Below are 15,986 nucleotides of genomic sequence, written 5' to 3' on the forward strand. Positions count from 1 at the left end.
GGCATGCTTGGTCAAGATCTCCCTCACACACACAGGAACTGAGACCGCATCAAGTGGAACACTGTTATACTTCCTTATTCCATGCAGTTCACATCTCTAACACATTCAGCTTCTCAGACCTGTTCACACATCTGATTGGAGCTGGGGGTCCACAGCCATATCACAGTCTGCTCGTAGACTGGGTTCAGCCTCCAAACAGTGTATTCACTGAATATGAATGGAATTTCAGTCTTGACATTTGATCATAATCTGACATTCAGTGTTTAAAGGCAAGGCAAGTTTATTTGAATAGGCTTTATCATACACAGCAGTTCAAAGTGCTTCACACAGACAGAAAAATAACAAAGCTTATTAAGATATAAAGTACATAAACTTGAATTAAAAATAAAGTGTTGAGAAAAGAAAGAAAGAATTAAGAATCAAAAGATAAAATTACACAATAGCATTTAAAAGTTAAATGTGCAATACTACAGAATTTGAGGGAACAGTGTTTAATCTGAGCCAAACGACTGGATAATTAAGCATGTTTTTTATATTTAAAACCACAGGATCAATTTATAAACAGCACAATAGCTAAAGTCAATTCTGTTGTATATTGTTACTTGGTGTAAGGACTTGAGAATTGGGGTGATGTGTTCTCTTTTCTTGGGGTGAATTGGGATGATGTGTTCTTTTCTCTTGGGGTGAATTGGGGTGAATCAGGGTGATGTGTTCTCTTTTCTTGCTCTTTGTAACATGTCTGCCGGCCCGAGTGCCGATGGGCGTGGAGCAGGACGCACAGACTCCCTCGATGAAGTGACACATTTATTAACAAAACACACGAACAACAACGATGGCACTCATACACAACATTAATGAAAGACGTGACTCATACTTAACAAAACACAGACAATACTAACATTAAACGATGAGTACATATGCATATACAGCAGCAGACTAACAATGACCAAAACAGTACACACACTAGCAGAGATTTAAATAGACAAAAAACACAAGACATTAAACCCAGTGCAGGTGCGTGCAATTACAGAGGGCGTGGTTACAAATAAGGTGAACCACATTGCATGTGGCAGGCCGTACCACGTGACTCGGGGGGGGGGCATACCGTGACACTCTTATTTGAATCAACTGTAGCTGTTTGATTCTCTTTTCTGGGAGTACTATGAGGAAGCCATTACAGTAATCAACCTGCTAGAGATAAAAGCATAGATGAGGTTCTCAAGGTCTGGTTTAGTTAAGAAATCTCTGATCTTGTTGATGTTCTTAAGGTTATTAATCTTGATTTGGCTGTTAAAACTTAGATCAGATTCCATTAGTGCACCAAGGTTACAAGCTAGCACTTATACATTATAGGGTATAATGCCAAAATGGCAGCTAGTCTGTGGCTCTTATTGCTGTTCCCAAATTTAATTATCTCTGTTTTATTTTTTTCCACCTGCAGAATTTTATGGCCAACCCAGTTAATTATCAAACGCTGCACTGAAATAGAGCAGTAGTAAAACTGATACCTCCCTAAAGTCTGTATTTAAACAAATATGATTAATTACTTTAATTAGCGCAGTCTCAGTCTATGGATAGTTCAAAATCTGATATTTGATTTTGACTGATATTTCTCTAGACAGCTCTTTGAAGATAGAAAACCTTATAATTTCTTAACAAAGCTGCTTCCAGATTTTTCTTTTATAATAGAGGCTTCACAGATGCAGTTTTGAGTGAGTTAGGAAAAACACCCTAAAAGTATAAAGCAGATTCATTTTAAGTTTCTGTTTGATGCAGTGTGAGGTCCGAGATGATTCAGAGCTATTTGTCAGCATCTGGCAGCAAACTACTGCATTCAAATACTTGAGTTAGGATTAGAATTAGGATTAGGGTTAGAATTAAGGTTTCCCAATATACCAGGAAAGGCTATGATTCGTTCAAGTACCATAGGAATGCATCTTTATGTTGAACCTCTTTTAAATGACCTTTTCCTTTTTTTCTATATATTTTCTGTAGTTTTTGTATATGCAGCTCAATAAAACAAATTGTAACAAGTAATGCATTGTTGAAAAACTGACTTTATTATAGAAAAAAGACTTTTACCAATATTTTACCAATATTTAAGATAAATAGTTCCTCACGGTAGACGGTTATATGTACTTATATACAGTGTGTATGTGATATAAAATCTTAGGCATTTCATAGCCTTTAGCTGGTCATCTTCAGTGTTTGGAGGATGTTGTATTTCAAGTAGCAGGTGTAGATGTTGGGTTTCCAGTAGTAGATACTGTTCTCTGGTCCACTGCTTTCATGTGGTTATTGACCCAGTCAGAGGCAGGATCCACACATCTTTCCACTAATCATCTTAAAGCTGGAACAGAGACAAAGGTACAGCAATGTTCTGTTAATACAGCAGGCCAACACCATCTGAGTCAGTTTAGAACAGCAGTCTGCAGCATTATTATGATGAATCATCAGCATTATGTAGCAGTAGTTTACTTTCTCTTGTTCACATGTGTCTCTGGTGAGGTCATCAGCAGGACGTCTGTGCACACAATCCATTAAAACAAGAGTTGGCAAGAATTTGTGGTCAGAAGAGGAAGAGACTCCCAGTCTAAACAGAGACACTACTTAGAAGCACATTTAACACTGAACCGGGGTTTGAGGAAATCTCCCTCTGCATCACATAAACTAAATTTGGTAGCTTTATGTAGCTTTTTCTCTTAAAATTATTACTATTGTGGTGACTGTTGGCCAGAAGAGGAGGGCTGCCTTTGAGTCCTGGTTCCTCTCCAGGTTTTTTCCTCATGCTCTAGGGAGTTTTTCCTTGCCACTGTCATCCTTGGCTTGTTCACTGGGGGCTTGGACTTGGATATTTGTAAAGCTGCTTTGTCACAATATCTGTTGTAAAATGCGTTATATAAATAAACTTTGATTGATTGATGTAATAATCAGTGTTCTTATCAAATTCCTGAACTTTTTGTTTGTTTGTTTATAAATTACCATTTTTGTAAATATTACCATTTTTTATCTATAGATAACTTAACTTAATTTGGGGTGCCTAACGTTCATCACGCTTCAGTTGAGCCTTTCAGTTGTACCATTCTCTTGCAGGTGATATGGAGTTCTTAGGGACTTTCTGCACCCCTCCAATGTGACACAGTTCCTTCACCAAAGCATTTTTTAAATGTATCCCTTGATCCCTTGAGTACCATATGCCATAAGCACAAATGTCATGGCACAGTGGAAGCTCAGTGGTTAAAGCACTTCACTAGTAATCAAAAGGTTGCCAAATCAAGTCCCACAAATGCCAACTTGCCACTGTTGGGCCCCTGAGTAATGCCCTTAACCCTCAATTGCTCAAGTTGTATTCAGTCAGTGTCAGCTAAATATAAACTGTAAATGGTGCCAATGAGTTGCCCTGTATTCTATTTCTGGAACAACTGCTGGGGCTTGGGGCAGTCATAGCTCAGTGGTTAAGCTATTTGGCTTATAACTGGCTGGTTCAAGTTGCCACTGTTGGGACCCCTGAGCAAGGCCCTTAGCCTTGTACTCAGTCATAATTTTAAGTGGCTTTGGATAAAAGTGTCAGCTAAATGATGTAAATGTAAGGGGGAACTGCTAAACATAGAGTTGAGGAGTTGGAGGTAAATGTTCAGCACACTGTAATATGGTGCCTGCTGTTCCTTCTATGGGCCCATTGGTGGTGGCTCATTAAACAAAGTTAGGGTTGTTTCTTCAAAAACATATCAGTGATTGCTGTGAAGTGATATCCTGAATCAATGGGGGCCTGACACACAGTTCCATTCACCACCACATCTGCTTCATTACTAGGGCCCACAAGTGCTGTCATTACATTTTTGAGTTGCTGTTGTATAAATGCTTTGCTGACAACCCATGGTTGCCCTAGTTACCACAGGTTCTAGGCGTTTAAAGACTGGTCAGCCTCATTAACACTCACTGCTTGGCCTTGCTCCTGTCCTGCCAAAATAACCCTGCAATAGTAAGCAATATGTTAGGGTTTCCCACACTGGTGACAGATAAAATCTAGCTTGTTCTTGTATATGTAACAGCACGTCCCACCACGTGCATGTGGAGGCGTCATTGTTCACTGTTTTCGTCAGGACTGCCCCTTGTTTGTAATCACACCCCCTGCACACCTGCACTTTATTTGTTCCATTTATTTAGGTATACAAACCCTTGTGTTTTGTAACTTATTGTCAGTCATTGTTTGTGTTGATATTAGTGCTAGTGTTTACATTTACAGTTGCCTGTATAAGTTGTGTGTTTAATGCTCGTGTTTATGTATCATTTATGTCACTACCTTGTTGTATGTGAGTGCCATTGTTAATGCTTAATAAATGTCTGTCTTCGTCGAGAGACATCTGCGAGTCCTATTCCTTGTCTTGCTGCACTTGGGCCTTCACAATATAATTGCAGCCTCCTAATGGAACTCCCCAAAAAGACAATCAGACAGGCCATCAAAATGCCGCTGCCAGACTTCTGACTACGGGCAAAAGAACTGAACACATGATGCTCATTTCTAAGTTCTTACACTGGCTATTGGTATACTACAGAGTTGACCTTTAAGGCATTATTACTGGTCTAATAATCCTGTAATGGTGTAGGACGAGTGTATCTATGTGATACACTGCAGTGTTATGAGCCAAGCAGAACCCTCAGATCAGATGTAGTCGGTTAATCCTGCCTAAGAGACAAACTAAGCATACAGAAGCAGCGTGTAGCTATGATGCTGTTTATAAATGGACCCAGTGGCTTTAAATCTAAACTAAAAACATCCTTTATTTGGTGAGGCTTTCATCTCGGGTAAACACTTTTCCCTCAGATCCTGTAACAGTGCACTGTTACACACTACTGTGCACTTTTATATGTCTTAATTCTTCATTTATTCTGTATTTATCTTTATCACAACACTTTATATCTTAAGCTTTATTTTTTATGTCTGTGTGAAGCACTTTGAATTGCTGTGTATGTAAAGGCCTGTACAAATAAATTAGCCTCGTCTTGCCTTTAAACAATGACTGTCCGTTTAGGATCAAATGTCAAAGGTTTGACTCAAATTCCAGTCATATGCAGTGAATACACTTTTTGGAGGCTGAGCCCAGCCTATGAGCAGACCATGATATTGTGGTGGACCCCCAGCTACAATCAGACGTGTGAAGAGATCTGAGTACATGTACGTATGAACTGAACCATTTCAGGACTGTTCCTGAGAGTCTAACCCTCTTCTCAAGTCTGTCTATAAGAACGTTTTGGTCTATAGTACCAAGAGCTGCACTGAGATCAAGCAGTAGTAAAACTGGTACTTTTTCCAGATTCTGTATTTAAACATATATGATTAATTACCTTAAATTAGCGCAGCCTCAGTCTATGAGCAGGCCAAAATCCTGACTAAAATCTCTCTAGACAGCTTTTCAAGGATAGAAAATCTGTCATTTCTTTTGGGAGTTGCTTCCAGCGTTTTATTTTATAACAGAAGCTTCACAACTGCAGTTGATAGTTAGAAAGAACAAGCTAAAAGTTCAAAGTAGATTCATTTAAAGTTTTGGACTGATGTAGTGTAAGGTCCCGGATGATTCCGCAAAAATTGTCAACATCTACAAGCAAACTACTGCATTCAAATATTTAAGCTTAGAGTTGGCATGAGAGTTGGGGTTATGTGAGGGTTTTCTCATGCACCAGGATGTAGCGTTGAGCGATAAGGAGGCGGACGCATGCGCGGAGAGGAGCGAGATTTATTATCGGCAAATCCAAAATCAGAGCTGTTGTCGTAGTCCAGGGTCATAGAGCCAACACGGAGAGTACGGGGAAACATGAGTAAACAAAAACACACACAGGGAAACACATTCACAAATTCAATAATTCTAACAGTCACACATCCAAACAAACAACGAACAGCCACGACCAAGACACACAGCAGGGTTTAAATACATGAACTCGAAACGAGGGACAGGTGTACGCAATCAAACAATGTGAGAACAAAACGAAACTATAGACCGGAACTAAACAAGACAGGGAAAGAAACTGATCGTGATACAGGAAAGGCTGTGATTAGTTGAAGTGCAATAGGAATTCAGCCTTATGTTGAATATAGTTTATATATTTTGTATACATGCAACTCAGTAAATCATAAGTTATAACAGGTAATGCACTGTAGGAAAATGAGCTTTATTTTTAAAAAATTTGAAAATAACCATACAATGACACCCGAGATCCACAATGTGATTCTCCGAATGTTTTATCATATGAATAGTGTAAAACTGAAAATACAAACAAATCAATAATGCTTACGTAGAATTATAAATAGCTATATTTGCTATTAACTGTAGCATATGCTGTTGTTCTATAGTCAGCAACACTTTCCATGCTTACCACTCGACAGTTGGTGAAGATGTATATCATCTCAACTTCAATATCCAAAAATCCACTTAAACCACACATGAACAATAATAAAATAGTATTACTCACAGGGAGTCACACTGTCCTTCTAAACTAGTAATAAACAGATTATGGTGGATTTTGTAGCACTCAATCCAATGTGCTTTCCCTGAACACTTCCTATCTCAATACTTCCTACTGGGTTTTTCTGTTCAGCCAGCAGGGGCCGCTAGAATGCCAAAACATTTATTGGCCTGTCCAGAACACTAATTACAGAATGTTACCAATATTTAACATAGTTCTTCACAGCCTTTAGCTGGTCAACTTCAGTTTTTGGAGGATGTTTGTTTTCCAGTAGCAGGTATTTTTGTTCTCTGGTCCACTGCTTTCATGTGGTTATTGACCCAATCAGAGGCAGGATCCACACAGTACATCTTTCCACTACTCATCTTAAAGCTGGAACAGAGACAAAGGTACAGCAATGTTCTGTTAATACAGCAGGCCAGGACTTAATGACCCAAGATGGCAAAAATGTACCTGTGTGGGAAAATCACAGTAAACATTCCTGATGTAAATGACACTATCAGTGATAAATACCTGTGGAAGATTCTCCCACTGGGCTTAGTGTGAGTGTGTAAAATCAGCTCTTAATGTTGTCGCTACAGCACCTTCACTGCAGCGTTTCAGCAGGAAGTCCAAACCTGATTCCAGAAATGGTTCATAGATGCAGTGTGTGGACTGTGTTACACATATGAAGGGCTGCAGCAGGCGTATGCTGCCTCTCAGAGCAGGTGATACTCACACGAGAGCTTTGATGGAGCAATCACTTCTGGTCCAGCTGTAGGACACGATGCGTTTGAGGGGCAACTTCTTCTGAGTCAGATTAGGACAGCAGATCGCACGGTTACGAGCATCGGGACCTGGAAGACATCAGCAAACAGTTCCAGACAAAGTCACTCAGTACACCAGTGAGAGATTGTACCACTTTTTTGTACCTTTAGGCCTAAACTATGTAACAGTGATGTAAAAATGAATTCTCTCAGTTTGTTTCACATTAGTAGTTTTCACAGTAAAAGACAGAAAGCATCATATAACAGAGAGATGGAGACTCACCACTAGAGACCAGCTGGAGAGAACAGAGCAGCAGCACAAACAGCAGAGCACACAGGTTCCTCATTCTAGCAGAATGGCTGACTACACACAGAGAGAGACTGTGAGGGCAGAGTGGGCCCTGTACTACAGGAGAGAGGAACTGAGTGTGTATGTGGACCTGTGTGAGGAGGTGAGTGTGTGTGAGGAGCTGAGTGTGTGTGAGGAGCTGAGTGTGAGAGGAGCTGAGTGTGTGTGAGGAGCTGAGTGAGGGGGGAGTGACCTGCACACTGTCATTTATACACACAGACAGAGCTGTTTGTCAAAAATCCCTAACTGTTAATAATAATAATTATTATTATAATATATTGTATTTATTTATGCTTTTCAAGGACCAAAAGATGCTTACAATTGTCAGTAAAAAGATGTTGATAGACATATAAGACAACATGTCCAGTGTACATAACATTTACAAATAGCACTTACAGGACACGGGCACGATGAGAGGGCTGTTTATGTTTGAGAAGTATTCCAGGCAAAAGAAAAAAAGATATTTTAACGCTAGATTTGAATATAGATGGAGTTGCAGACTGTTGTACCAGAGGGGAAAGCGATCCAGAGTCAAGGAGCACATCTAGAAAAGGCACGATCACCATCGCCATGTAGGCTGGAGGAGAGAACAGGAACAGTACGCAGCCCAGCTGAGGAAGATCTGAGAGTGTGAGTAGGTTTGTAAGGAAGGAGAAGATCAGACAGGTGAGGAGTGAGGTTATTTAGGGCTTTGTAGGTAAATAGGTGGATTTTAAACTGAATACAATATTTTACAGGAAGCCAGTGGAGATTATTGAGAACGGGCATAATGTGATGGAGCTAGCGAGTGTGGGTGAGTGAGGTTGAGTGCAGGTGAGTGTATGTAAGAGTGGGTGTGTGGGTGAGAGTGGGTGAGAGTGGGTGAGAGTGGATGAGAGTGGGTGTGTGGGGGTGAGAGTGGGTGAGAGTGGGTGTGTGGGTGAGAGTGGGTGTGTGTGGGTGAGAGTGGGTGTGTTTGGGTGTGTGGGTGTGTGGGTGAGAGTGGGTGTGTTTGGGTGTGAGTGGGTGAGAGTGGGTGTGTGGGTGAGAGTGGGTGTGTTTGGGTGTGAGTGGGTGAGAGTGGGTGTGTGGGTGAGAGTGGGTGTGTTTGGGTGTGAGTGGGTGTGTGGGTGAGAGTGGATGAGAGTGGGTGAGAAGGCAGCAGAGTTCTGAACCATCTGAAGTCAGTGAACAGAGAAGGAGGTAACACAGAATAGAATTACAATAGTCCAACCGACTAGAGATGAATGCGTGAATGGGAATTTCTACAGCAGACAGAGAGAGGGATGACCTAATTTTGGCAATGTTACGCAGATTTTAAAAAGATGTTTTAACTTTTGCTTAACACTAAATGATAGTGGAATCAAGGATGTCACCCAGATTTTGAACCAGGAAAGAGATACAACTGTAACATCAACGGAGAACCAGCTTTATTGCGAAATGATTCAGAAACAAGTATCATGATTTCAGTCATATCACCATTTAGCATAAGAAAATTACACTTCATCCATATCCTGATTTTTGATAGACAGGTTTCCTCTATTCAAGAGGTGGATTTTTATTGGATTTAGTACCGAGATGAATCTGGATGTCATCCGCATAGCAGTGGAAGTCAAGGTAGAAGTGACGCAAGATATGTCCTAAAGGAAGGATGTACACAATGAATAGGAAGGGCCCAAGAACTGATCCTTGAGGAACTGATTTCTATCAGTTAGATATGATGGGAACCGGTACAGGGGGGAGCTGTCAATGCCCAGCTCACACAGTCTAGGCAGAAGGATAGAACAGCTTACCGTGTCAAAGGCTGCACTTAGATCTAGCAGCAGAAGAATACAGAGAGCACCAGGATAAACAAACATGAGGCGATCATTAGTGATTATTATTCGGGACTTTCAGTGCTGTGGTAGGGACAGAATCCAGAATGGCTCAAAGTGATTTTTGGTTTCTAAATACTTTTGAAGCTGATGTCCACATGAATGTGGGAGCATGCCAGGGTGGATACGTCACTCCAAATGGTACATCCCCCGCTCTCTGGCCAGAGAGCACATCATGTGTGATGTCAATGTCTCGGTTAGTCCCTCCCAGCTTCCGTGTTCCATGTTTTCCCTGACTTATTTATTTTAGTTTCATTCTGTAGTTCCGTTTTCAACGCCCCTCGTTTGATTTTCCACACCTGTCCCTTGTTTCTAGTCTTGTTAAGTTCATGTATTTAAACCCTGTTGTGGTCCCTCTGTCTTGGCTGTTCATTAGGTTCATTGTGTTTGATGGTTGTGCATGTCTGAATGTGAATGTCTTAATACCTGAGAGCCTGTATCTGCCTGTTTGTAAGTTTTGTACTCCGTGCCTGTGTTTCTTCTAGCCGTCGTGTTTAGTCTTAGTTCTTCCTACCGTCTTTGTTATAGCCTACTTCCTCAGTTTGCCTTTGTGTGCCTTTGGTTTGTTTATTCTAGCCCTTGATTTGTGTGTAATGTATCCGCGTACTCTCCGTGTTGGCTCTATGACACTGCTCTACCCTAACGACTACGACTCTGGATTTGCCCTTAATAAATCTCGCTCTTCTCCGCACACGCGTCCGCCTCCTTACCGCTCACCGTTACAGTCAATGAGATCTAATTTTTTATTTCATAGTTGCAAGCCTATTTTGTTATCTGCTATGTATTACAGTATATACAGCATGTATGCTGTTGCAATACTATTCATGAAAAAAGCTGTCCACTTGTAATTGTATTTTGCTTTATGGTGTGTATGTACTGAAAATTCACGAATAGCCTATATATTTGTGAACATACATATACATACAGCACCAGTCAAAGGTTCGCACAGACCTGACAATGTATGTTTTTAATAGTAATGAAGGCATATTAGTCTAATGGGTTATTCTTAAGATTCTTTCAAAGACAAATATAATTTGGGAAATGCGCTAGTCTATATATGAATTCATTTTCGAAAACAGACACACACGGTTTTAGATGCACCTTATGCAAATAGTTTTCTTTCAGAACTGTCATTCCTCCCCCTACAAACTGCTGCCCCAGCATCACTCCAAACACGGATGCATGTGCAGAGAAGAGCGAGATTTATTAGTGGCAAATCCAGAGTCAGTGTCGTTGCAACATTCCAGGGTCATAGAGCCAACACGGAGAGTCTGGGAATGTACGATAAACTAAACAAAAGCACATGAAGACAAACGGGAAGCAGGCTATAACAAAGAGGCTAGAAAAAACAGGCTTCGATTCACAAACAAGTGTGAAGCACTAAAGAGTGAAACACTTACAATGTGTTAATATACATCTATGAGGGATAATGTATTCTACAGGGATTAATGTGTGCCAGAGCGGTTAATGTATTTTACAGGAATTAATGTGTTTTACAGAGATTCATGTGTTCCAGAGGGGTTAATGTGTTTTACAGGAATTGTTGTGTTTTACAGGGATTCATGTGTTCCAGAGGGGTTAATGTGTTTTACAGGAATTGATGTATTTTACAGGGATTCATGTGTTCCAGAGGCGTTAATGTGTTTTACATGAATGAATGTGTTCTACAGGGATTAATGTGTTCCAGAGGGTTAATGTGTTCTAGATGCTTAATGTGTTCTACAGGGATTAATGTGTTCCAGAGCGGTTAATGTATTTTACAGGAATTCATGTGTTTTACAGGGATTAATGTGTTCCAGAGGGGTTAATGTGTTCTACAGGGATTAGTGTACTCTACAGGGATTCATGCGTTCCAGAGGGGTTAATGTGTTTTACAGGGATTCATGTGTTCCAGAGGGGTTAATGTGTTCTACAGGGATTAATGTGTTCTAGATGCTTAATGTGTTTTACAGGGATTAATGTGTTCCAGAGGGGTTAATGTGTTCTACAGGGATGGAGGGAAGAATGCGAGGATGAAAAACAGCTCCTCAAACCTTGCTAAGCACGGCTGCAAAGGTGTTAACGGCTTCCAGTGGAACTGATCATGTGAATGCTGAATTCTGTGTACTACAGCACCATAACTGCTCATAACCTTCTAAAGTCATAAGCTTCTAAAGTCATTGCATAATGATTCATTGTGCAGCAGGACAATCGCCACAAATGCACCTTTAGAGTATTTTGATAGCCAAAAACTGGAATGACGACTTGGTCTATCAGTCACACTACCTAATTTACATTTGATCATCCCACCTACTGAAGATCAGTACAGATGCGAAAACCATTTATTTATGGTTGTTATTTACTTCTTGAATCTAATATTTTCATTTAAAATCCACACTGTCCAAACAACAAAAATTGTCAGAAACTTTAAAACAAAGATTATTGCTCACCTATGCTCTGGTGCCCTCTCGTGGAGAGTACCTAAATATATACTATAATTCGTAGGGGTTTCCTGTGCTGACACTTCTGACTGAAACTGTATCTAGGTGCAGCACACTTGTTTTCAGGTGGCTGCATAAAGATTTGTGTGGATGTTCCATCATGTTGTTCTAGTTGTATTAATGTCTGAAAGTTCAAATAACATGTAGCCTCTCTCTAAAGGCGCCCTAATAAGATAATTTAGGGGGAGCACATCTCAGAAATTTCGGGTTAGTTAAATGTAATTTAGCGCGGTGCCTCCAAAAATGTGTCTACTTCAGCTATGTTGATAGCAATAAAGCTTTTTAAACCCCTCGTGCTGAGTGACCCGAATGATTCACATGTTAGTAAACCCCAAACGACACTTTTAATGTAAAAAAGCACATATATGAGTAAACTATCATTAGCAGACGCAATAATAAATGGTCAATACAATTAATACGAACATGACCCAGAGTTGTGCTGTGTCCACTTCAGCGCGTGGATGTTCACAAGCGTCTGTTAGCACTCGCGGGGCCAAACGTTGGTGCGCGTGAGTAGAAGGCCGGATGACGTGCTTGAGACGCGCGGCGCGGGTTGGCCGACACTCACGAGACCCTGACCCGTGTAGAGACGGGCCGTAGCGTCCGCGACCAGCCGCTACTCGCGTCTCCTCTCAGCTCCGCACACGACACCAGTGTGGTGATCTCTGTTGACTCTGGGCCTCCTTGTCTGTCCACACGAGCAGCAGCGTGGAGGATTCCGTCCTCTTCGCTGAGAAGCAGCCAGTTCAGCGCTTTAGTCTGCAGCTGGAGATGTTCAACCCAATATGGCCAACTCTCGTCACAGAACCGAAATACACAGACAGTGCCTGCCGCAAAGAGAATATACTTTTACACAAACAAACACCGTTAGACCTGAACCAAAAAAAGAGATGAAAAAGTTAGTTTGGGCCCATATACAGCGTATATTAAGCCTCCAAAAACCGAAAGTAAAGGGGAAAACTCCCACTCTCTCTCCAGCCAAAAACCTCCCCATACGTCCCAGTCTAGTCCCGCCTCATCATCACTGATTGGTCAGAGACAATGTCGCTCAATCCTACCAGCCATCTGATTGCTCGCCTTGCTGAGAGACTGGCCGTGCCAGCGAGAAAACTGGCGCGGAAAAGATTTCTGGGAAATAGAGTATTTAACACTCAGTACAACAATAGCAAACAAATACACAATAAACAATATTGGGTTCCCTTCCCTTTTTCAGGGCCCCTACATAAATAAAACTACTAATTTAAATAGAAAAGTTATTATTAATTCGTTTTCTTTGCAATCGTGTTTACTTAACAAGTGGGAAGCTTCTACATTTGGTCTTCACTCACTGATTTTTTACACCCACTGGTTTTAAATTATGTTGGACCACAATATGGAGGGTTTCCCACTTGCAAACCTGAAACCATTAAAATGTAAACACAATTGATTTAATACAGCTGTTAGATTAATTAATTCACTACTGAATTAAACATCTACTGTTCTTGTGTTTATCACTGGTGAAAGCAAACAGTGTGGGGCTGAGAGGAATTAACCCAATAATCACATTATATTTTAATGTCTACTACTGTGGCAGTGAAAGAGGGCTGTAGGAAAGATTTTAAAACCCTTTCAGGGTTTATTCTTGTTGAACTTTTCATTAATGAGAAAGTTCCTCTTAATTGGATATTTGCCCCATTCAGAATTGTATAAAAGACGTGTTGTTCCGCTTTGATTTTTTTAAATCTGCTGAGGTCTGTGGGAAGTGAGCGTACGGTCACTTTCATTTAGAGATTTTGTCAGTGTACATGTCCCAATGTCATGCACACTTGACTACTAATCAGAAGGTTGCTCGTTCAAACCCCACAACTACCAAGTTGCCACTCTTTGGCACCTGAGCAAGATCTTTAGCCCTCAATTGCTCAAGATGTGTTCAGTCATAATTGTTACTATAATTATAATTGTTATCAGGTAAATGTAAAAATAACAAACCACAAATTTGTGTGTTGTGATTACTGTGTTGCAGTGTTTTCTTTCATGGCACTATTTGCCTGGTCCTCTGTACCTGAGCTTCAGGGCCTGTGGGGGACATGCTGTTTTTGTGGTTCAGCAGCTTCCACGTCCTTCATGACCTGGGCTGTACCAGGAGCTCCATGATGTGACTCAGCATGCCCAGCAAGGAGGGATGGCCAGAGAGGCCAACGCACGTGACACAGTATGAGCGGTGCTGGTTTTGGTGGATTTGACTTCCACCCATTTGGAGAACTTGTGTGGTTTGTGTGGCAGGCGCATGTGTGCCCCCTTGTGGCCTCATAGTCCAAATGTAATGAAACTGAGATAGCTATCATAGCTAAGTTACCTGGAAAGTTAATTAGCCACACACATTAATGTTTTTATATTCCATTATAAAAAACATATTTTATATTCTATTATGTTTGTTAGAAATTCCACGTGAAGTATCAGTAATCTGTCAGACATCTGTAGTGATGCATTTGAACAGGTAGAGAGTAGCAGCTTTAATTTATTAGTAGTATTTCAAATTAGTAGTCCTCCAGCATGAGGGGGAGGTATTAAAAAACAATTAAATATGTAACTAAAAATAAATGAGAGGAAAAGAGATGATTGGAGAGGAGAAGAGAAGAAGTACCAGAGGAGAGGAAGAAAGACATGGAGAACAGAGGAGAGGAGAGACCCAGAGATGAGAGGAGAGGAGGAGGAAGAGAGAGAAGAGACGAGTGGAGAACATGGATGAAGAAAATATATGACTGGAATGGTGATTAGAATATAGTGGCCTGGAGGAGAGAGTGCTAGAGAGGAGAAGATAAGTCAAGAGGTTAAAATGAGTAAATAAAAACATCAATTAAACATCAAATAAATACATCAATTTCCTAAACCTTGGTCACTATATGTGGACATTCAAATAACAATACATAGATTTCTGGTTATATGAGTATCATTATACTTTATTAGTCCCTTAATAATAATAATAATAATAATAATAATAATAATAGCTCATGGCTATGACCTTCTTGTATCCTACTTCATATGAGGTTATTTTAATAGCTATAAAAAGTGTGTATGCTAAGAAAATCTCTAATAAGCCAAGTAAATAAACAATGAAGATCTCTTTCACACGATGTCAGAGACCTTTTGGGACATCATTCCAAAATGCTACACATATTCTAGAACACTGACCAACCTGCACAGGAAGGTGAAAGTAATGACAGTTTTACTAGTTTATTTAAAATTTTAAAATTCTACACTTAAAAAAATGAACTTGTTTCACAGCTCCGAGAGGGAGAGCAGCCCCAGCAAGATCAGAAGATAAGAGAATGAACTGGAATGACAAGTCACTTCACTCAAGGAATAATAATATAAATGTATGATTGACTTTTTGTAGAAGTAGTAAAGATAAAGTAAAATGTAAGGATTGTTTATCACAGCCTGCGTTTTATTGATTTTTGAAGGTGCAGCTCATTTGTTATGACAAATATAACATCTTTAAGATATTTCTTTAATCACATACAATACAGTCCAAAGTCTTAGTTGATTAGCAAGAACTTCATGTTCATGTTTATTCCATGATTTATTCAAAGCTAATGTAAATGGCAGTGGTAGCTCACGGGTCAAGGTATTTGACTAGTGATCAGAAGTTTGCCAGTTCATGTCCCATCACTGCCAGGTTGCCACTGTTGTGTCCTTAGCAAGACCCTTAACTGCTCAAAATGTATTCAGTCATAGTTGTCACTTTAGATAAATGTCTCACCCATCTGCAATAGATGTAAATGTTTACTTAGCTGATATGTATTACTCTGGAAAATATTATTTAACTCATTTTTGATCTTCTTGAGAAATCTGTATAATAAACAAATATATCTGAATATATATTCAATATGAAATAAATCTTATATGCATAATTTTTTTGCCTTTTTTAAAAACTGTTTCTACAGCATGCATTTCATTCAAACTATAATCCATGTAGACTTCCAACACACACTGTCAGCTGTTTCCATCTCTTAAAGGGTAATACGTGATATTGACTCAGTGTGGTAGTGTGTGGAATTCTGCTGAAAAGCTGTAACAATGTCAAAGGTGCTCAGTGAAGATGTTTGAGGCTGAT

At 40.1% G+C, this 15,986-nt stretch overlaps 1 protein-coding gene across 14 annotated transcripts; it reads right to left on the minus strand.

Moving 5' to 3' along the window:
• Window positions 1-2,039: 2,039 nt before the first annotated feature.
• On the minus strand, window positions 2,040-12,892 carry LOC113568696 (monocyte chemotactic protein 1B-like). 14 transcript variants are annotated; one of them, XR_014117414.1, is made up of 6 exons: window positions 12,459-12,892; window positions 8,067-8,179; window positions 7,492-7,568; window positions 7,181-7,298; window positions 6,373-6,834; window positions 2,040-2,350 (listed from the first exon to the last, which is right to left on the minus strand). XR_014117414.1 is itself a non-coding variant. In XM_081698523.1 (6 exons), the coding sequence occupies exons 2-6, from the start codon at window positions 8,099-8,101 to the stop codon at window positions 2,226-2,228; spliced, it is 360 nt and encodes a 119-aa protein (XP_081554649.1). In that variant the 5' UTR covers window positions 8,102-8,179; window positions 12,314-12,892; the 3' UTR covers window positions 2,040-2,225. The 14 variants fall into 14 exon arrangements, 1 of the variants encoding a protein (XP_081554649.1); XR_014117413.1 differs by having other exon boundaries at window positions 6,469-6,834; window positions 12,314-12,892; XR_014117412.1 differs by having other exon boundaries at window positions 12,314-12,892.
• Window positions 12,893-15,986: the final 3,094 nt, after the last annotated feature.

Source organism: Electrophorus electricus, chromosome 16 (genome assembly GCF_041902795.1).
Source record: "Electrophorus electricus isolate QZ-2024a chromosome 16, ASM4190279v1, whole genome shotgun sequence".
NCBI lineage: Eukaryota > Metazoa > Chordata > Actinopteri > Gymnotiformes > Gymnotidae > Electrophorus > Electrophorus electricus.